General features: G+C 42.6%; 1 protein-coding gene across 1 annotated transcript; it reads right to left on the bottom strand.

Annotated features, from left to right (window-relative positions):
- Positions 1 to 4849: 4849 nt before the first annotated feature.
- On the bottom strand, positions 4850 to 20292 carry PLPPR3 (phospholipid phosphatase related 3). Its single transcript, XM_018570480.1, has 9 exons — positions 19773 to 20292; positions 14804 to 14927; positions 10791 to 10976; positions 10580 to 10709; positions 10311 to 10506; positions 9770 to 9827; positions 8566 to 8739; positions 8221 to 8400; positions 4850 to 6924 (listed from the first exon to the last, which is right to left on the bottom strand). The coding sequence occupies exons 2-9, from the start codon at positions 14882 to 14884 to the stop codon at positions 5815 to 5817; spliced, it is 2115 nt and encodes a 704-aa protein (XP_018425982.1). The 5' UTR covers positions 14885 to 14927; positions 19773 to 20292; the 3' UTR covers positions 4850 to 5814.
- Positions 20293 to 23617: the final 3325 nt, after the last annotated feature.

Raw genomic sequence — 23617 nt, 5'->3', positions numbered from 1 at the left:
TACAGTCTAAAAGGAACAAGCAAGCCTTACCTTACACAACATACAGTATAAATACAGATACATACCGGTATATGAGATAACATTTTATGGGGTAACACACACTTTAAAGGTACAGTAAATCTAGCCATGCATGCATACGTTTCTCTCCTTCAGCAAGTGGGCTAAATAAGATATATCTAATAGATTCCTCTATCCACATTCAACAGCGTGGATGGAGGAATCTACATTATTAGCTAATGTATTCAGACAGCCGTCACACGTGACTGTTACGGTTAAAATACCCGAACAGTGACTACATCTCATTGGATTCAGTCCTTGGTAAGCTCCTGCAATTTTTTTTAGAAGTTGGTAGAGCCGAGTGGTGCCAATAGAATTTTAGGCGATTCATTAGAAGTTGTCCAAAATCCAGGCCGTGTGTGGCTACTCTATCCCACCAGAAACCCAGATTTGTTCTGCAGCAGAATTTAAACTGACTTTAGGTTCTAACTCTTGCTTTCTCTTAAAAAAAAAAAAAGTTTAACCTGCCGTTGGAATCTAAATTGGACCATTAGCCAAAACTTTTTTAGTTTTGATAGAGTGGGTAAAGGTTTGAACCTCTGCTGGGATTTCAATCAATTTAATTTACAAAATAGTATCAACACAACAGTATAGAAAAATAAGGCAACCAGAGCATTCAAGTACTAACCTGGAGTAAACACTAACCCCCAGACAGTGAGATTATCAAAAATGACATAGGTCATTGACAGATAAGGTACAAATAAACACAGCACACCTAAAAGTGGTAGTTTAAACAGCAGCTGCAAAAGCCATTCTCCTCAACATAGGTGTGGAGTGAGCTAGTTGCTCTGGGCAGTTGAAAGAACCACAAGAATAGGAAAAGGCATAAACAAGAAGAAACAAGGAAAGTGGTGGGGAGTAGGGAAAGGGCATTGCTGGGACTCCCGGACTCAATAGGTGAACTCCACTACAAGTTAGGTTTCACAGGGTTAGCAGGTGATTGTCAAATGATGGCGGACAGGGAATGCCTTATCCAGGTTTCTCAAACCCTCTCAAATCTGGCCATAGCGTCTAGCTGCCTTGCTGTAAATTTTTTGTTTGTAAAGGTCCAATGGATTCTACTCTTCATCTCAGAAAATGGCAGTGCTAGAAAGCCAAGCTCTCACAATGATCTGTTTAGTGGCTGTCAGGACATGTAGCATAAGTCTAAACTGATACTTCGTAAGTTCCCCTGGCTTGCGATTAAGGAGTGCCTCTGCCAGACGTGCCTGCATATTCATTTCCATCAAAACTGAGAGAAGTCAGTAAAAAATGTTTCCATAGATCGTGCACTACGGGGCATATGCACCATCTGTGGAGAAACATTCCATTATCAGCACAATCATGGAAACATTTTTCAAAATGGCCTGGAACAAAGCATTCAAGGCAACTGGGAACCATATACAGTACCAGTAGCATATCAGTTTATAGTTAGTTTCTTGGGCCAGAGCATCTTGCAATCAAGACTTAGCAGATTCCCAAAATTGGGTCCATTGGCTCTATCCAGAGTGTTGAGATCCACCTCACACTTGGAAATTTAGTTATGAGTTGGGGCTGTAGGGCCACACAAAAGTAACTGTAGAGTGAATAAATCACACCCCTCTGCTGGGATTTCATTGCTGTCTGTGTCCCCATTGAGAAGACTTTCCCTTACTTCCCTTCCTGGTGACTGTTATATGCTGTTATATACCAGCCACCTGGACCGCTATCTCGCTTTCTGGATGACTTATCTGCCTGGCTACCCTACTTTCTCTTGTCAGAAATACCCACTATCATTCTTGGTGACTTTAACATTGCTACTAACATTAACACCCCGGCTTCCACTCAATTTCTTAACCTAACCTCTTCTTTTGATCTAACACAATGTTTAGACACTCCTACTCACTCTGATGGTAACATACCAGATCTTGTTTTCTCTCACCTATGCACTCCTTGCAACCTCTCTAACACTCCTTTCCCGCTCTCAGACCACAACCTTCTCAGTTTCACGCTCACCCTGTCCCCAACCATGAATCCACCTACACGGCACACTGTCACCCGGAGAAACCTTCACCACCTCGACCCTTCTCTACTCTGCTACTGACTACCTCTATGACAAAATCTCACCCCTGTCCTGCCCTGACCTGGCTATTTGTGTCTACAACAGCTCACTTTTATCCTCTCTAGACACTTTGGCTCCCCTCACTACACGCAGACTTAGACCACGTCCACTACAACCGTGGCAAACAAAAGAAACCAGACATGTAAAAAGACATAGCCGCGCTCTGGAACGACTGTGGCGAAAAACTAGGCTTCTGCAAGACTTCACCCTGTATAAAGCTGCCCTCCTAAAATAGAATTCCTTCCTCCATGCTGCCAAACAGACTTGTTTTGTCACTCGCATTAATACACTCTCATCCAAACCTCATCAACTCTTTTCTACTTTTTATCTCTTCTATGTCCCCCACGGCCACGGCCCACTAACTCACTAACTGCCCAGTACATTGCTCTCATGCTCTTCGCCTGAGCTGCCACCTCGCTGATAACAACCTTCTTGATCCCTTACAGTCCAGCTTTCGCCCCTACACTCCATGAAACCGCCCTCCTAAAACTCACTAATTACTTACCAACAGCTAAAAACAATGGCCATTACTCCTTACTCTTGCTATTGGACCTTTCTGCTGCTTTTGACACTGTTGACCACCTGCTCCTCCTCAAAAAACTCCACTCGCTTGGCCTACAAGACCCTGCTCTCTCATGGTTCTCCTCCTACCTATCTAAGCGCTCCTTTGGTGTCACCTACAAATGTAAGTCCTCCCCTCCTCTTCCTCTTTCTGTAGGGATCCCCAAGGCTCTGTCCTTGGACCCCTTCTCTATCTACACCTCCTCCCTTGGTCAGTTAATAACCTCACATGGCTTCCAATACCATCTCAATACCGATGACACTCAAATATATCTTTCTACTCCACAACTCACCCCCTCAGTGTCCTTGCGTGTCACTAATCTACTAACTGACATATCAGTCTGGATGTCACAACACTTCTTAAAACTCAACCTTTCAAAAACTGAGCTCATGATATTTCCTCCCACCCGTGCACCTTCCCCCAACTTTTCCCTTGAGATTGATAACACAACTATCCAACCCTCTCTCTGCCACCAGCTATATCTCAAACCTGGTCTCAAAGTATCACCCTAACCGTCCTCTCCGCTCTTCAAAAGACCTCCTGCTTTCCAGATCCCTCGTCAACTGAAGTCCATGCTCGCCTACAGGACTCCACTAGAGTCTCTCCCATCCTATAGAACTCTTTACCCCAACCTGTCCGACTATCTCCCACTCTGACTGCCTTTAGGTGATCCCTTAAAGGAGAACTATGAGGTGAGTGCTTTTCACTCACCTCATAGTTCTAGCTGACCTGTGACAATGAGACTGTCACAGGTCGGCTCAGTAGATCGGGAAGTGAGCCAACACATATCGGTGTACGCTCACCTCCCGATCCTGTCACAGCTCTCTGCCGTGACAGGGGAGGGGCTGGAATCCCCCCTCCCCGCTCCGATCCGCCAGCGCTGACTGGCGGAACGGACGGGGAGGGGGCGGGTACAGCTGGCTCTGCCTCTAGATAGGCAGGGCCAGCTGTCACTCACACAGCTGGGCGGATCGCCACATAATTGTCGGGATCCGCTTCAGCTGCGGCATCTCAGTATACCGCGAGCTGTAGCTCGCGGTATACTGAGCTTAGGGTGACGGGAGGACACTAGTTTGTGTCCTCCCGTTACCCTAAGGAGAACTATGGGGAAAAGCCTTAACCCCATAGTTCTCCTTTAAGACTCATCTCTTCAGGGAAGCATATCCCACCTCAAATTAACCACTGAACAATCACTTTCTCAAACAATTCATCCCCACACAGCAAACTGTTGGCGCTATATAAATCCTGTATTATAATAATAATAATCATTCAAAAACCTTCCCATTATAGACATAGAAAGCAAAAAAAACTGCCAGAGGTTCTAATACTTCTATACACTCCTAAAAAGTGGTTTTACTTTTTCCTATGTTCCCATCTCCTTATCTAGACCACAAACAATGATGAAAGCTCACAAAGAAACTAACTCAAAAACTACAAAAATGTTTTTCTTTGAGTTTCACATTTCACATTCCAAACCCAAGAACAAAAATATAAAAAGTTGCAGCTTACCAGCCCTTAGATTTGGTGGCTGCATTAGTTTTCTTTTAAGCTTTTCTCCTTTATTTTTACTTGGTAAGTGTGCCAGTAAAATACTTCCTGTCTTATGGAGACATTCCTCAATCACCATACTGTCTATGGAGGAGCAGTGTTGTCAACCTAGGACAGGTAGTGTGGTACAACTGCAAACTCCCCCCTCTATTTATCTCTATACCATAGAGAGAGGTGTTCTGTAGTTTACAGAGGAGAACTTAGTCATGGCTGATAACTCCTCTAGATAGTACTGCGCAGTGCACTTGACACAGGGCAGCACTTGATTTTTGGCAGGATCCACAGGTAGTGTTTGCACTTACCAAAAGATAAATCGAAACACTTCCAATGGTATATTTAACAGACCAAAATGGAGCAAAAAATAGAAGTACCTTGACTATTTTGCAACATTTATCACAATTAGCCAGGGGACTTGACAGCAGTGGGTTTACCTAGTATAAATAACAAATGGTTGGAAATACAATAGTTTACAATATGTGATAAGATCACCTCCAGTGAAACAATCATCTCAATAATATAATTTGCTAATGTGGCATCCACAAAACAGGAGAAAATCTAACAATTATTTTTTTCAATGACTTGAGCCAGTAGACACAACAACACAAAAGTGAGAATGTTTAATTGGACAAAAGGTTGTTGGAAATTGAGTACAAATTCTTCAAACAATGGTTCAGAATACACCCCTTTCATGCCATAAGGAGTGCAGCCTGTGGGTCAGGACCCAATTTGGATTCAATATTACAAGTTTTCTCATAATGTCCGATATGGACTTCTATCACGTAATGTAAGACACATATGTTTGTGGCCAGAAAAATCCTAATGGCACAATAACATCTTTGATCCTAACATGAAAAAGACTGAGCACCTTTGAGAATTACACAATGTATCCTCTTAGAGACAGGAGTAAAACACTCCCTGCACTAGAGGTTTTGGGGTCTTCTGAGCTTATATATTTCTGGAATGCTTCAGTTCCTAATTACTGGATAAAGCCACTTGTGCCTTATAACTTCAAGTTATCACTCTCGTTATCCACAAGCCTTGTTTTAATCATCACTTTCGTCTAAAATGTGTTGCTTACAAAACTGTGATTTTCATGAGCATCTCCAAATGGACACCACACAGTTATCTGCATCATCTCTTCCAGAGCAAGTTTTAGCAGAAAAAAACAACTTGGTTGACCTGGAGAGACCTGTAGATTCCTATTTTGTCAAGGAATTTGTCAACTGTTCTCTTATGTAGCTATAAATGTTACAAAAATCATCTTGATGCAATTGCTTCTTTCATAAGCAAAACAAGATATTTCTTGATTAGTTGCAACCAGTTCAATGTGCTGCACAAATTAGGAAGAAAACTTGAGTCATTACTGTATGAAAATGTATTTCATACCGATGTTTTTACATGGAGTTCAAAATGTCATTTCAGTAAAGTCTCCATGGAGATTTGACATCACTTTCTGTACAATAGTAATTCTTCCATGCTAATTGGGCAGTGATTGCTGCTGTTTTATGTAGTATAAGTTCCCTTTGTCCAACATGCCAACATATTTACATTTTAACTCTTCCATATTTCAGTCCTTAAATCGTTGATTCTGAATCTTCTTGTAAAATGGCTCTTCCACTTCTTCACTACTCTCCCTTTCACTTGTTTGGGGTTTCCTCCTTAGACTAGCTTCTCGGCTAGAAATGCCTATAGTCTCAGCTATTAGAGGGGTTGGCACACCTCCAGCAACATTGACAGTTGGTCCACAACGTGGTTCAGGATCAGGCTCTAGGTCACTAATAGAAGAACCTGGAGACACACCAGCACCCTTTGGTGGTCTGTAGCCACGAAAGTCTTTGCTCATGTCAAAACTTCCTGGTTCTTGGGCATCTCCAGCCTTTTGTCCCGCCTTCCACTCCCATGGGCCGTTGCCTGAAGACAGATGAACAACAGGGTGATGAGGAGCATGTGCATCAATTGTGACAATGCTAGAACTATCCCTTTCTGATGGTGAACGGTACTGTGATGAGTCAGAACTGCTGGTTGTAGAAGAAGAAGATGTTTCAGAATGTTTTGGAGTACTGGAGCCTAGAACTGTTGCCTGCTGTTGTTGTTGCTGTTGTTTTGACATGGCAATCACTTGCATTAATCTTGGAGGGTTTGTAGCTGCTCTTGGTGCCCCTCCTTTTTCAGCCATCATCATCCATTTGGCTCTAATTGCTGAACTGCTCTTTGGGGAACCAGTTTGATTTTCTTCAGGGATGTGTAGAAGTGGTGGGGCTGCAGGGCGTGGTTGAATAAGTACCCGAGGAGCTCCTGCCCGAGCCTGAACTGTAGGATAAAGTGATGAAGGAATTCTGTCAGGGTCTGGTTCATCAAGTATAATACCAGAAGTTTCAGAGGCAGCCCTTCTATGGGCTTGTGCTAATGCAACCTCCTCTCCAAGTGTCAAACTACGCCCTTCCATAGGCTTTGGCTTCCATTCAGGACCTGCTGTCCTCTGACGAGAGCCTTCAGTGGGCATGTGCATAGTCATGTGCCGACGGGCAGTGTCCTCCATGGATGGGGTACTCACTCGGGGCAGAGTGTTACTAAAAGTTACCATGTTCTCCTTTCCCATGGGACTTCTAGGGGCTAATAAGTCAACATCCACGCTGGCACGTTTTAGACTGCCAAGAGAGTTTTTCTCACGCTGAACCTACAAAGAAACACCATCAGTCAATGAAAGCACATATCACACCTACGTGCAACCCGAAAACCTCTCTCACTCATCCTTTTCCCCTCCCGCCTGTCTTCCCTTTGTCTTCCATTGTCCCCCTCCCCCCTGTTGTTTTGTCAGATAGTCATGTAGGGTGTCGCAGTTTGACACGCTCAGGATACCCATAATGGGGGCAACCACTGGGTACGTTCCAATCAAAGTGCATGCCATCTCTCTACACGCTGTGGCGCTACCAGCACCTTTGGGAGTAGAGTCTTGAGCTTCATTTATCGAGCGCACGTCATATCGAATAATGGTGGAGCCTTCTCCACACACACCATAGTAGATGTATGCTGTACGCCAGAGCCCCGCTGTTGGAATGTATACCTGAAATATAAACACTATTCTACCCGTCAATAACGTACATGTATCACCTGTAGTTGTCAACCTATTGTACTACTGTGATATCTATACAGCTGAGCGGCAATACCGCTTTTTCTTCTGTCTCTGTAACGAGTGCCCAAAAGTTTTGTACCTTCGGAAATGACACCAAATGTATGTATAAATATATGTGAAGATGTCTTCTATATTTGTAAACCAATAAAAAACTTTATTTAAAAAAAAATATTCTGCAGACAAGGGGCCCTAGTACCATTAGAAAAAAATTGTCCTGCTTATATAAATGGATAACGATGATATACCTGTAGGACGAAGGTCTGCTTCCCTGAAGCCTGTCCAAAAAACTACCCCTCTGACAGATCTGCCCCATTGTGGCATAGTAGCTGAAACATGTTTCCAGTTGAGCACGCCCCCAGCAAAACAGGGACAATTGTTCTCCCGTGTTCATAAACAGTTTCATGCGCAAAGCCCTCTCCCTCTCTTTGTTACTGCAGTCGCTGTACTCAGAACAAGGCATCCCAGCTTCTATGCCAGGACGGGGCAGATCTGTCAGGAGGAAGTTAAATGCAACGAAGATAACTCTGCATTTGCCATTTGACACAAACCTCAAGCCCATAGACACAGGCCCTTCCATCATTGAAAGAAAGGTTGGTCATGTGACTTAGCTCTCCTCCTTCTGGACCACTGTGTAGGAAAATGTTTTTGGTATTTTTTTTTTTTTTGTGGCAGGAAAATGTCTGTTGGATTAGGCTATTGGCTAAGTTAGTTCCTAGCTACTTTTATAATATACAATGGGTTCATTCAGTGAACATGCATGGAATATGTGCTCTATAAATATTTACTATAACAGTATAGGCTTTATTTTTTAGAAACAATAATTATTTGTATTTTACTCACTTGGCGCTGGGTAGCCTGGCCACCTGGATGGGGAGATAGTTCATCATTGCTTGAGGATTTGTTCTGGTGATATACGGACTCATGTCCACGCTGTGTTAAAGCACGTAAACCATCTTTACTTGGGGGTGCTGGCAAAGAGTCCTCAGATGATGCCCGAAAATTACCCACAGCATGATATGCCTAAAATAGTATAGTGTTAGGTAAGGCAACTAGTTCCAACAAGAGATATTAGGCATGAATAGTCAACTCCTATGAAAAAACATGATATTACTTCAGCACAATGATGTAATATTGTCTTTTATGTATAATAATAAAAAATATTTTAAAAAACAACGTATTACTTACTAAATAAGCAGCGATGCCTGCTCCAATAAGAAATCCTGCGTACACATCTACTGGATGACTGCGGTACTGTGTAATCTGGGTCAGTCCACACACTCCAGCGGCAATGGCAAAAGAGAAAACCAGCAATGGTTTCAGAAGTTTTGTACTATCTGTTATGATGGAGTTAAAATACATCTGAAAAATAAAACAGTCATATAAGTCTTTATTATGACTCATGATGTTACCATTAGCAGTCCTAATTTCCATCACTGAAGCCTGTAGGCACACAACCTTTGGTCACAAAGGTAAAATCCTGTGCTATTATGCAGAATGTACTCTTGTTTTCCTGACCCTAACCTGGTTTAGAAAACAATGTATTTATTACCTTAGATGAAAATGTGGAAACAAGTAAGGGGTATACCTGTAGGGAAAGAGTCTCCTCTCCTGTACCTATAGGTGGCAGAGGCCTACTGTGTCTAGTAAATATTGTCTTGGTGAATTCTGTACAGGTAAATGTATGACAATAATGTAGGGGTTTTAATGAAAATCATTAAGAAAAAGTAAAAACTTTTATCCATGGCCAAGCAGAGAGGCATTTTGACAGCGGTGGCCACCAGGCTGCAGCTGTTAAAGTGTTATACAGACTGTAAAAAATTAATCATTATAAGCTGTTAAATGTAAATTCCATTTTAAAGCATTTTTGTACATTTGACAGCCAAAAAAAGGATACAAGGGTAATTTACTAAAACAGTGTATATGTCCTTACAAATGTAGACATTATTTAGGTAGGCAAATGAGTTACAGTTATAGTCAACGGACACATGTTGACACAGTTATATTTGGTCTTGGTTTTCAAACATCAATCACCTCTGTTTACCAAAGGGTTAATGCTGAGTATGTCCTTTTTGTGTCCATATAACATTCTTCAGACCCTGCTGTGTGCAGATCCTTCAAACAGATAACTTGCAAGAAGTCTTGTTTAAAGGAAATCCTTTGCATCCTTGACCTCAGTGTCTTATTTTCCTGTTTTCCAAATGAGACATTTACATGTTTGTTTATTCTTTCTGCATTTATACTATTTATACTTGCCTATGCTTAATAAAGACCCGTTTCCACTTATGAGAATAGTTGATTTTTTTCCCTTTTCTGTGCAATACAGTGTCCTTTGGCAGTATTACCTATTACATTGACACTAACGAGCACTTTCAGTCCAACAGATACTCACAGATACGTAGACAGCAGCAAAAGCCGAAAGTGTAGCATGTTGTGAAGGGAACGTCTTCCTGGAAACATAATTTTATGATATGAATATGCAAATATTAATAGCAAGCAAATGCAGCAACGTAAAGCAATAATTAGCAGATATATAACAAGAGATTTTTTTATTATAAGAATGCCTACATCGAGACATTCCCCTGTCCTCTATGTGCTAAACGAGACAGTAACGAGTTATCACTTTGTGAATGACAATACTCTTGACATGCTATATTTACCACTTGCATTATTAGTGGAAATTTGCTCTAGGTGTGGATATTCATAGTGACACAAATTGCCCCATTTTTGCTGTTTTGAAACTGCAGTTCACTGTTGCTAGGAAGCAAACATGTTGCTTAGCTACCTTTCCTTTGATGCACCTGCCCTCACTGTGTGAATGATTTCTTGAGCCTGTGCCTGTGTGTGAGCAATGGTCTTGGTCTTATCTAACCAGTAATCTAGTATGCAGCTGAATTTGCAGTTTTAGAAAAAGAAATTACAGTTGTGCGTACCTGGCTGATAAAATAGCATGCTGGTCATTTCCAGTGCAGATATCCTGTGTTATATAGGGGTTTGTTGCACATGAAGTACCAAGCCTTGTGTAGTTAGGCTTACAGACTGTGAGGAAGAATGGAGCATGATATCCAGTGGCTAGCTGAATGACATCGGTGACCAATGCAGTGGCACACAGACCAAAGACATGAACACCTATGGGAAGAGCAGAGAAATTTGTAAAATACATAACAAAGTCAGTGAAAAAAGTCTTTGGAATCACACTTACCCACAAATCGAACCGTCCTGCGTAGAAATGAATTAAAATTGCAACCCCCTGCATTAATACTTCCTTCAGAGCTACCATGACCTTTCAGTTTGGACTGAATACAGTAAAGGACTCCCTCTCCAAGCATTATCTGAAGGAACACAGAAGAGCAACATATGAACACAATGATCTCCAGCTTTCAAATTGGCCTCACAAAAAAACAGATACTCACAGAGGCTGCTGGGGCAGCAAACGCAAGACTGAGCAGCATGAGAAGTGGAATGAGCTCTTCATTACTCTCAACATATGGCATAGAGAGTGAACGATCATGACACTGAAATCCACCTTGTGCGGGCCTGAAGATGTCGGTCAGCTCCAGAAAGTACAGGGATACTATGGAAGAGGCCACAATGGGAAGCTTAAAGAAAACAAAGAGTGTAAGACAGAAGGCATTAACATCCATTGAAGCATTGTCAACTGTAAGCCTATATATATATAGATCTATATATATAGATCTATATGTATAGATCTATATATATCTATATATATATTGTGGAGAGTCAGCAGGGCTGAGAGCAAAAAAGGGGTTAACTTGGGAGGGCAGGTACTTCGCCTACAGCCCTTCCTGTTAAAAGGTAACACAGGTGAGAGAGGAGCGGGGAAGCTGAGAGACAGACAGAAAGGTCTGGGTGTGTGGGGCTGCTCAGAAGCAAGTGGACTCTATCTTGGTGAGATCACCTAAACGCACTACGCAGTGCAATCTTATTGAAGGACTTTATCTTTATCTTTATGTTTGATGTTTGCTGAGGAAAGCCTTTTACTTTACCGTTTTGCTGAAGAAATGAAAACCGTTTATTTATATTGGACTGTGTTGAAGACGCATGTGTACCCCTGGGGTTCCCCACAATATATACACACACACCGATCAGCCATAATATTATGACCATATAACCACTTGCCTAATATTGAGTAGGTCCCCTTTTGCCACCAAAACAGCCCTGACCTGTCGAGGCATGGGGGACTCCAATAGACCTCTGAAGGTATGCTGTGGTACCTGGCACCAACCCATCAGTAGCACATCTTTTAAGTTCTGTAAGTTGCAAAGTGGGGCCTCTTTTGCTCCCCACGTGCATCAGTGAGCCATGACCCTGTTGCGGTTTACTGTTTTTCCTTCCGTGGACCACATTTGGTTACCTTTTTAGTGAATGGGTAGGGGTACAAGTACCCCTTACTCATTCAGATTGGGGGCCCCAACTTTATTAAAGTGGTACCCCAATGCAAATAAGCCCCCCTGCCGGCAGACCCCTATAACCAACGCCCCCAGTGCTTGTAGGGCAGAGGCCCTTGTTCCCATCAGCATGGGGACAAGGTGCTTTTCCAGGGGTCACCAGCACTCCAAGGTCCATCTTGTCAATCCATGTTTTATTGACGTATGATAATCATGGTATCATAATATCAAAAACAGTGCAACAAACGAAGTGAAACAATAATCATAAGTCAATAACCATATGTCAATAAAAGATTAATTGACAAGATAGACCTTGGTGTGCTGGTGACCTGATGCCTTACACTACCCATGATCATGAGACAGTCGGACAGGCTGCCAGTTACATCATCACCATAACAGCCAAGGTGAACCTTGCGTTTCAAAATGTGGCACTGTGACTATTTTTAAAACATGCAGAACAAATGTGCCAAATGGATCATCTTACTGCTTATTATGTGGGCCAATGTCTTGGAGCCATTTCTAAAAACACAAAGCAATCAGTTTCTTTGTTTGCCCTAGAATAGTTTCCTTTGTCTCTGTAGTAATTATGTATGAATCACACATGCTTATGATGATACTTGCTTCCTTGGATTTTAGGGATTATGTAAAAGTCTAAAAGTCGTGAAGTAGCGGTTATGCATAATTTAGGGCCCATTCACACCACATTCAGATCATCTCCAAACCAGACCACATTGTTTCCGGACCCAAAATGCATCCCAGTGTATCCCAATGCTATTTCTGGCTTCTGTTCACACCAGCGCAGTCCGTTCCAGACCAGACCAGAAAAATACTGCTTGTCTCATTTTGCCTGGTCTGGAATGCACTAGAACTGGTCCAGAAAATGGTATGAACCTGGCCTTAGTCATAGGAGGGGCAGCAAAAACATTTTATGGCAAAAGCAAGAAACATAGGGATTAAAAACTCTAACTGTGAAAGCCAAACTATCAAATATTTGTTTCCCTACTCCTGTCTTTGAAGGCTCTGTCTGGCTGTCCCATATGGGATGGGGGGAAAAGAGCTGAAACTATGGAACAATTAATCTGGATATGAAGAAAGAGATGTGATCTAACATCAGGACCATAAGAAATAAAAAGGGAATAGAAGGATTGGTTATTTTTGAGGCACTGGTGTAATTGTTTAGAGGAACAGATATTGGAGTTCACCAGGACACTTGCAGTTACTTTGTCACGGTCTGGGAACCGAGACACTAGGAATCGTGAGCTCCGGGTTTTTGGTGCGGTCCAGAACAGGGAACAGTACAGGAACACAGGTCTTGGGGAGTGAGAGGATACTGGGTACTCTAAACACAGGGGACCAGGAACAGAGTGACTGCTCATGAAATGTGGGTGTGCCAGAGGCGCAGGGTCTAAGGAGTACCTGGTATTCACCAGAGCCTTAGATGGTGAGGATGTTGCACTGCAGGGCAGCTCCCAGGTTGCGGCCCTCCAACACACGCGTGCAGACACAACAGAGTGAAGTGCAATGGGAATAACTCTGGCATCCTGGACTAAGACAAGTAAGTCAATAGACCAAAGATAGGTATGAAGGGTCACCAGGAAAGACAGAAACTTCACAGAGGAAAGAGACATGGTGACAGCAGCAGTGAACTGACTCGTTGCTCAAACACCGAGCAACAGGTGAGCTGAGCCTAAATAGGGAAAAAAGAGAGAAGATTGGCTGCAGCCCTGTATATCCACGTAGGCTGACAGATTATTCCGCAACTACAAGTACACAGATTTCAAGAACGGACTAGGAGACTGCTGACTGAGGGGATGGTATAGGCAGTATACAGTATATGGAGTTGGACAGAATGGTGCAATAATGAGCATGTTCTTTTAAACATATGTTTTTTAATGATATTTTGTATATGGAATAATAAAAGAAATTGTATATATATTTTGTTAACATACTATGGGAATAAATACAACATGGGGCTTATTTAACCCCATCAGCTGTCTTATTGATTTACAAAATTTTTATTATACCAAGTAAATTTAAAACCAGAAAAAAGCCTAACATATTAAAATCACATTACCACCTGGTCCCCAAATATCATAAAGTTCAATGCTGTCATATCAGACAACCAACAACCATATTTAGTTCAAGTAGTGTAACTGAGCTGTCTCCATCCACCATTATTAGCTGTCACTCACGCAGCTGGGCGGATCCAGACATAATTGTCGGGATCCGCTTCAGCTGCGGCATCTCAGTATACCTGCAGCTCGCGGTATACTCGCGGTATACTGAGCTTGGGGTGATGGGAGGACGCTAATTTGTGTCCTGCCGTTACCCGAAAGAGAACTATGGGGAAAATCCCTAATCCCTAATAGTCCCCATAGTTCTCCTTTAATCACTGATAACACTAAACTGATGAACAGTAAAAACGTTTTAATCATCACCTATGGGCGTATTTTGCGATTTTTTTTTTTCTTTTTCGGACGCACGCAATTTAAGGCTTGACATGTTTGGTGTCTATTTACCCGACGTGACCCTGACTTTTATGTTTTACTAAAAATATGGGTAAGAATAAATGTTTTATAACAACGTAGGGAAACTTTTTTGTTTTTTTTTACATTTATGGTACTTTTTAAATTATATAGTAAAAAAAAAAAAATACCCCCCGGGTGATTATATACCTCCAAAAGAAAGCTCTATCTGTCCCCAAACTTTTTTAACATAAATTGCAAGGCTATAGTCCGGTCATGCTGACTGGTGAAATTTTTGACTGACTGGTGAGACACTATCAAATTTTTTTTTTAAAGGCAAAAAGGCAAAAAGTGCCTTGGCCGGGTCTTGATTTGAACTGTGGACCTTAGTGCTGCATGGTAGAATTGCTAACCACTGAACCACAGTGCTACCCAGTCATACTTTGAAAGTGTATTGGAAATTATGCACAGTCCTAAGTGTTGATTCATACTAAATGACAACTCTGTGTCCCGTTTATTACATCTGTTAATTCTATAGAGTAAAACACTCACCTCCACAAAATAGAAGCACGGTAAGAGAGTCATGCTGTCCTTTGGGGGGCGAGGTTTGGTCTTCTCTTTAGGGGATATCATGGCACCCACTGGGTGACAGTTGAGATGTGGGGCCCGTGGATGCCTATAGGCATAAAATACAAATAAGATGGTTTAGCAGATCAGACAGAGGTAAAGCATAAATCCAGCAGAAAAAAAAGACGATAATAAAAGAGAAACCAAAAATATACACAATTACATAATAGGAGACAGAACAATTACAGCAAACAAAAAGGCACATAATAAGAACTGCAATAAGTCACTGAATGGAAACCATCAAGGAAAAGGATCTGCACCCCAACCCCAGTCCCACACCACTGCCCACTCCAACAGGGCCCTGGGAGGCAAGACAGGGACAGGCGGTCAGAGGCCACAGGTCCAACTATCTAACACAGGTGAAAAAAGAAAAGAAAAAAACTCAGAGTGGAGAAAAGAGGGCAGTGTAAAGAGAAGGAAGGATGAGGAAAAGGGGCAGGAAAGAGAAGAATAGAAAAGAAAAAAGCAATTATTGGTTCTTGGGTGAATCCTGGGTGATAGTTGTGTGCATCTTGTGTGAACACATTTATAAATAGACCGCTTAATGTTACTTTAGTTAACAGGTGGAAATTATTTTTCTTTTTCTTATGGATTGGACATGTGGCAGTTCTGAAGGATCTTAAATGCAATTGAATTTTGAATTGCGTTACATGGAGCAATGTTAACATACGCCATATTGACACGGGTGGCTATGGCAAGAATCTAGGGACTCCTGCTGGTGAAGCTAAATGCTGCATGTGTCACACGTCACCGGCTGTCAAATTTGTAATCTGAACCAGGGGCATAACTAGAAACCACAGGGCCCCATAACAACATTTTGAGACCCCGCAGAGCCCACCTGAGATCCTGCAGAGCCCATTTGAGATCCTGCACAGCCCACCTGACGCCCTGCAGAGCCCACCTGAGACCCCACACAGCCCACCTGTGAGCCCGCACAGTCCACCTGAGACCCTGCAAAGCCCTCCTTAGAAACCGCACAGCCCACTTGAGATCCTGCAGAGCCTACCTGAGACCCCGCACAGCCCTCCTGAGACCCCGCACAGCCCACTTGAGATCCTGCAGAGCCCATTTGAGACCCTGTACATACCAGAGACCCTCACAGCCCACCTGACACCCAGCAGAGACCCCACACATGCATTATATTACCAAAAGTATTGGGACACCCTTGCAAATCATTGGATTCAGGTGTTCCGTGAAATTCCTTGCTACTAAATATTCCACGGTCACCTGTTAGTGGTATTTTTAACAAAGTGGAAGCGACTGGGAACAACAGCAACTCAGCCACGAAGTGGTAAGCCACGTAATATAACAAAGCGGGGTCAGCATATGCTGAAGTGCACAGTGCACAGAAGTCCCCAACTGTCTGCAGAGTCAATAGCTACAGACCTCCAAACTTTGTGTGGCCTTCAGATTGGCACAATAACAGTGCATAGAGAGCTTCATGGAATGGGTTTCCATTGCCAAGCAGCTGCATCCAAGCCTTAGATCACCAAGTGCAATGCAAAGTGTCAGATGTAAAGCACGTTGCCACTGGACTCTAGCGAAGCGGAGATGTGTTCTCTGGAGTGACGAATCATGCTTCTCTGTCTGGCAATCCGATTGATGTGTCTGGGTTTGCCGGTTGCCAGGAGAACGGTACTTACCTGACTGCATTGTGTAAAGTTTGGTGGAGGGGGGATTATGGTGTTGGGTTGTTTTTCAGGGGTTGGGCTTGTCCCCTTAGTTCCTGTGAAGGGAACTCTTAAGGCATCAGCACACCAAGACATTTTGGACAATGTCATGCTCCCAACTTTGTGGGAACAGTTTGGGGATGCCCCCTTCCTGTTCCAACATGACTGCGCACCAGTGCACAAAGCAAGGTCCGTAAAGACATGTATGAGCGAGTTTGGGGTGGTGGAACTTGACTGGCCTGCACGGAGTCCTGACCTCAACCTGATAGAACACCTTTGGGACGAATTAGAGCAAAGACTGCGAGCCCGGCCTTCTTGTCCAACATCAGTACCTGGCCTCACAAATGTACATCTGCAAGAATGTTCAAACCATAGACACACTCCTAAACCTTGTGGACAGCCTTCCCAGAAGAGTTGAAGCCATTATAGCGCAAAGGGTGGGCCAACTCAATATTGAACCCTGGGTTCTGGGATGTCATTAAAATTCATGTGCGTGTAAGGCAGGCGTCCCATTACCTTTGGTAATATAGTGTACCAGAGACCCCGCACAGCCCTCCTGACACCTGCAGAGCCCTTTTGAGACCCTGCACATACCAGAGACCCTGCACTGCCCACCTGACAGCCTGCAGAGCCCACCTGAGACCCGCACAGCCCACCTGAAATGGCCTCCTCCACCTCAGCTGCTGGCTGACACTAACTCAACAGTGGCTGTGAGAAGGAAATCGCCACTGCACAGATCACTGACAGGTGGTCAGTGATCTGTACAGTGGCATGTTCCTCCTCACAGCCGCAGCGACAGTCCTGAAGCCTGCAATGCCATAGAGACCCAGTCGGCCTGCATGGCATCAGAGGGACCCCTTTGTTTCTGGTCCTGGCCAGGCCCCCCTGTGCCCCAGGCCCCATAGCGGCCTCTTGGGTCATTATGGCAATCGTTCCGCCAGTAATCTGAACAAATCAAAGGCCGGTGCCTCTGCTGTTCACATGTAAACGCACATCTGAGTAGAGCCTCGTACCAAACCTGGATATGCAGACATTTGTGTCCAGAGTCAAAGTTTCTGCAAAGTTACTCGACCACTTTGTATGCAGCCACAGCACAGAATGCAGATGCATCGAGAATGCAGGCGGCGTTTAGCCACCTCTAACCTTAGCTAACTATTTGCCCCAGACTGCATGTCTGAATGGGGCCTTAGGTTTATTGCTGTTTTCACCATGTATTACTTTTATTCCTCTGTACAAGTCAATATGAATGCATAATAAATGCACATCAAATAGAAACCATTCTTTCCTTAAAGTACGGCAAAATTGGATTCGGAGTCTGGATTTAACATATCTCAAAGAGCTCCAAGCAAACAAAAAACTTGCCCGTGCAGTGGGGCTACCTCCGCACTGCAAGGGTTAAGTGCTCGTTTTGTCTAAGGGGCCCAAATAAAGCTGTATTTCTCACCTGATCCTTGGTCCCACCAGCTCCATCCGGGATGCTAGACTGGTTCCCACAGCCTCTTCTCCACTGGGCTATGATGGTCTAGGACCGCGGATGTCATCATGTCTTATGCGGGTCTATTGACCTGCATTAGATGGGAGGATGTTAAGGAACATTCCATAGCCAGAGCAGAGAGAGAGAAAGGTTAACTCTGATACGAGACCAAGGTTCAGGTGAGTAATACAGCTTTTTTTGAGCCCTTTAGACAAAACTAGCTATACAAGTGGCTAATCATATTGATCACTGAAGCATCTATGAACTTGCCAATTGGCATCCATGCTATAGGTGCACCATGCTTGTCAGGTACCAAAGTTACTTTCAAAATCACTTCCCCAAATTGATATAGCATAACTGTCCCCTGGGCTCCGGCAGTCTAAGGTCACTGACATCATCACGTCTTATGCAGGTTTATTGATATATAGATCTATAGATGTGAGGATGTTGAGGAACATTCCATAGCATTGACCAAGAATTAGGTGAGTAATACAGCTTTATTTGAGCCCTTTAGATAAAACAAGCTACACAAGTTGCTAATCATATTGATCACTGTAGCAACTATGAACTCACCACTTGGCCTCCATGCTATAGGTACACCATGACTGTCAGGTATCAAACTAACTTTCAAGATCACTTCCCCAAACTCATGGATAATTATGTACCTGCATTACAGTATGTTTTATAGTGATTGCTGTGGAATTCTTTAAGTTAATGTAGTTATTTATTTTTCCCCATTTTATATAGAAAATATGTCATGCTTTAAAGAGCACATTCAGTAGTAGCATTCATATCAGCTCTTGCCTCCTAAGGAGCTTATAATTTCATGTAAGCACATAAAAGCAAACACAAACCTCTAGGGCCAGTATGGTAAGAAGCCAATTAATATATCAGTATGTATTTGGGTTGTCGGTAGAAACAACAGCCAAAATAAACCCACTCAAACACAGGGAAAGCATACCCACCCCCTAATGTTCCTAGATGGACAATAGGAACCTAAGATCTGTGGAATGATAGACCTGGTACAATGCTCTTGAGCAAATCTATCTTACATGGTTTAGGAGTACCGTACATAGTTGATACCCTTACACCTGCCTTGACCCTTTAATACTCTATTGTACAAGCAACCATTATTAAAAATTATAAGAATGGGTAGAAAATAACAACCCACAAAAATCAGAACATGTGAAACACCTGAAATATCAGCTACTTAGTGACATAAGAATGCACAATGTGACTTTACACGTGATCTTAACACTGTATAGTAGTTACAAAGCCAGTCATGCAGCCAAGCTGACAAAAAATGATGTAGAAAAATAAAATGAAATATTTAATTGCCATAAATGCTGCAGTCATAATACCTGTCAGAATAGTAGAACTTGTCAAAAGATGTCATTACTGTCAGGGATACATTTGGCAAACAAATAAAATGAGATGGTCTGATTGCAGCTGCATATTACTAAGGAATATAATGTTTCCCAGTAATCAATACAGCCTTGCCATAAACTGCATATGGAGAAAAGACATAAAGATAATGGAATCTGTGTCGTGTGGGTGAATTATAATAGATGATGGCTCTTTTACATTAACACCTAGCCAACTGTTGTATGCATATTCTAATTCAGCGTATATTCCAGTGAACCATTAACCCAGCCCTGAATTGTGTGCAACATACCGAATGCACTCCATGCAAATCACCCCAGCAAAATCCACCAGCAACATCTTAAGAGCTAGCTAAAAATATATTTACCTGTCAAGGGAGGGAGATGCAGAGTAGAGAAGGAAACATCAAACCATCTTTAAGGGGAGACCAGGAACAAAGAGAATGAAAGAGGTAGTGCAGGATGCTGAGCTACAATAGTAAGGAGCCCAAAGGATGCCTGTGAATGAATAGAGAGCACATGGGGGAGGGTCTGCAAATCTGTATATCCCGCTGTAACAAAAGAAGAATTCTGGACACCTTACAGAAGGACTATCCTACAGAGGAGACCCAGACGCCTTTCTATTCAGCCCTTTAACAATGGGACAGAAGTCAGAAGCTACCCTACTGATAGACTATAACTCTAGTGTGATAGGTACCCAAGCTGCCAGGCAACAGAGGATGGAGAGATGCTGTCCGGGAGTGATGGAGGGAAGGCTGCATAGGGAACACCGAGAAGGGACAGACAGAGGAGGAGACAAATGAAGAGGCAGAGTCTGCAGTTTACACAAAAGCCATCAGGGTGATGAAGTGTGTGCTGCATGTGCACTCTAGCGTGTCTGCTAGGATTTTGTCTAATAATCAGGACATATCTATTTTAGGTGTGTCCCTGCCTGCTTATCATTCATTGTGGATATTGAAAAGTAGGGTGTGGGAAAATGAGTCCTTCAAGGTATTGAAGCATTTCTATGGATACGACTGCATGTGCTCCACATGTGGGGGATGTATGCACCTCATCAATGCAGTGGTAGTATTACTCATATCACAGCTTAGTATTATTTAGGTATTAAGTGGATCTCCAGGCATGTATAAAAGACACAGGTTAATGCATTTCTGTATCCAATAATACAACCTGAAAATGTATTTTGACATGCAAGCAGTTTAAAAATCTGAATCTGGTTGAAATCCACATTGAATTTGCGTATCTTGGGTGCTATTTACATATGTGACACTTGTACCGTATTTTGTCATATGTTTACCACACATGTATTGTAGTTGTTTTATTTTCATTGTTCTGCATAATACAAAAACATTCAATAAAAGACGTATTGGAGGAAAAATCTGAATCTGACCCAGTATAAGCCTCTCGCTGTCCCTCTACAGTAGAGCTCAGACTAGCAGAAGGAGAAGCAGCACAAGGAGCTGATCAGTTGTGCTGCAGTGCAAGTAGCATGCTGATAAGAGGTGAAAGCAGTCTCCTGCTTCTCACTTCATTGTGCAATTACAAGTGTTAGGCAGTGACAAGACTTGGAAGTGTTACCTTACTGCAGTAGATAAAAATCATGCTTCCTGCCTTACCAGAGCAGGCTTTCGTGTGTAGCAGGGCTCTGTTAAAGAAGAATTCCAGGCAAATAAAATCGTAACCCTTGCAGTGGGGCTACCCCCTCACTGCAAGGGTTAAGTGCTTCTTTTGTCTAGGGACCTAAAATAACAGAGTTATACTCACTCGAATCTCAGACCTGGTTGGCTCCTAGACCAGTTCCTTCAGCCTGCCGCCTCCTCCTCCGCTCCAGCAAGGAAGTGTCTCTTGGCGTCCTCATGTCCTATATATTGTCTAAGAGTAACCTGACTCTGGCCTTCAGGTGAGTATAACTTTTTACTTTAGACCCTAGATGTAAATGAACACTTAACATTTGTAGTGTGGGGGTAGCCCCACTGCAAGGGTTAACATTTTATTTGCCTGGAGTTATTCTGTAAGCTGGTCACACGCATATAGATTATTTTATTCAGCTTGTGGGCTGAACAAAAAAATACAAAAATTGAAATGCTAAGCTGTGCAGTTGGATGAATCTCTCATGCCAAACTTTTCCGCTGTCAGAATACCTGGACAACGACTGCAGTTTATTGGCTGCAGTCACTGTTCAGCTGACAATTTTCCACCCAGCTTCTTTGAAATAGTCTATTGAAAAGCTGACTTTTGTGAGCCAGGTGCTGTCAGCAGGGCCACCTACAGCTCAAATTTTGGCCAAGTCAGCAGGATCTGACAGAAATTTGAGCCGTGTATGGCCAGGTTAAAGTTGGATACACATAAAGAGATTTTGAAGGCTGAACGAAAAAAAAAATCTGATGGAGTCCTCCATCCACACTAAGGCGCCTTTTATACGGATGGTCCGATCGGGTCCACCTGTCAGTTTTTCAAGTGGACCCCATCAGATGCCCAATGTTAGTCTATGGGTCTAAACGGATAGGCATCCATTTACATTTGGTTACCCCCGGTTCAGGCCAGGTCCGGAAAAACAAACAGATCAGAGTTCCGTTTCACCAGACCTGACCGTGTCGGATCAGGGGTAATCTGATGTAAACGGACACATTATCATTTTTGCATCTGTTTCATGTTTGAGGATATTGAGCTGATTTATTCCAATTAGAGAACATAAGCGTATCACAACAAGGCTGCTTTTATTTTCTTCTAGGTGCTGTAAGACACATATTTTATTGCTTGCTGTGGGCCAGACCATCTATTTCCAGTATTTAGAGATCAGCCGAACTGAGTGGGGAAAAATAGAGGGGAATCCCAGCATGCAGCCCTTTACATTGCTTGAGCTGCTGCCTGTGCATATGTACTCTATCGCTACACGTGATCAGTTGCTACCATCGTTACCATGGAGAATTCACAGAATTTCACGGGAACAAAAGAAAAATGGAGGAGGACGGGTTTGTGTTTGTGGAAGACGTGAAGACAGTTGAGACTCAATGACAGGCTTTTATAATGCAGCCATTTATTAAGGTGTAGAAAAGGGCAAGCACGACGGCATGTATAGGCTGTTAAATGTGTTCTGCTAAGGAGAATGTTTTAGTACAGGCTGTGTGTGCCAGTTACCTAGCAACAAGAAGATGTGGCTGCTGCCTCTTGAGTACCTGCCTTCCTGCCCCCACACACCTCCCCGAGGCATCCTCAGTGCTTGCAGGATGCTGCTTGACTCCGGTTACAGTTTGTATTCTTAGGCATCGTGCAGGTCATGGTGGAAAAGAAAAAAGGGTTAGCCAGGCAAGGAATTTTTATTCATGTCTTTACATAACGTAAATAACAGAAAGTTCTATATATGGGTGACTAGGTTGGTTAAACTGTGAGAATACATTTTTATTTTATGCACATATCTTTTTTTGTTGTTTATAGATAATCAATCTGCAGAATCAGATTTTGTGATTTTGTTTGATTACCAATGTGTTTCTGGAATTTATTTTATTTTTGATCTAAAATATGGGGTGAAAAAATATGAAATGATTAAATTGGTATTTATTTACCATTCAACTGACTTTAGATTCAAGCAGCAACTATGTAGCACACTCATCTAGTAACGCGTCAAACAAGTTTAAGTGTTCAAATAGGCATGCTCAAAGGACTGAATTTTAAACAAAAATGTTCAATACACCATAGGCTTTTACATTTCAAAATTACTGGAAATATTCTGACCTTGATCGCTTCTTTTTCATTTTAACCTAAACATAAAAAGATCAAAACGAATTCTACACTTTTCAGTTTTGCTTAAATCCATTCCAAATATGAAACGTTTTGTCAGTTTGAACAATCGGAATGAAGTCTAGGTTGGAACCATAAATTTTTTTGCAAGGATATACAGTATGTCGAACAAGAGACATGCCTTTATGATTTGCCCTTGGTTGCTCTTTCGGCCAAAAAAATTCACTTGCAAAAATATTTTTTTACATCGATTTAGATCAGGGTTCCTTAAGTATGCAAAATCTCAAGGCACCCCAGTCTAAAATGTAAAAAACGTAAATGTGTACATGTACAAAACAATGTGTGGCCCATCCAAAATCCATACCAGGGGCCTTATCCCAAATAGAGTTCTGGCATGGATTTGAAGAGCTGCTTTCCCTGCCTATATGCCTGTCTATGATTCCCTGTCTATGAAGGGTTAACAGCGTTCCTCTTC

Source organism: Nanorana parkeri, unplaced genomic scaffold (genome assembly GCF_000935625.1).
Source record: "Nanorana parkeri isolate BGI_ZX_2015 unplaced genomic scaffold, ASM93562v1 scaffold1539, whole genome shotgun sequence".
Classification (NCBI taxonomy): Eukaryota; Metazoa; Chordata; class Amphibia; order Anura; family Dicroglossidae; genus Nanorana; species Nanorana parkeri.
The sequence above is the reverse complement of the archived record's forward strand: the minus strand, read 5'-3'. Positions and strand labels throughout refer to the sequence as shown.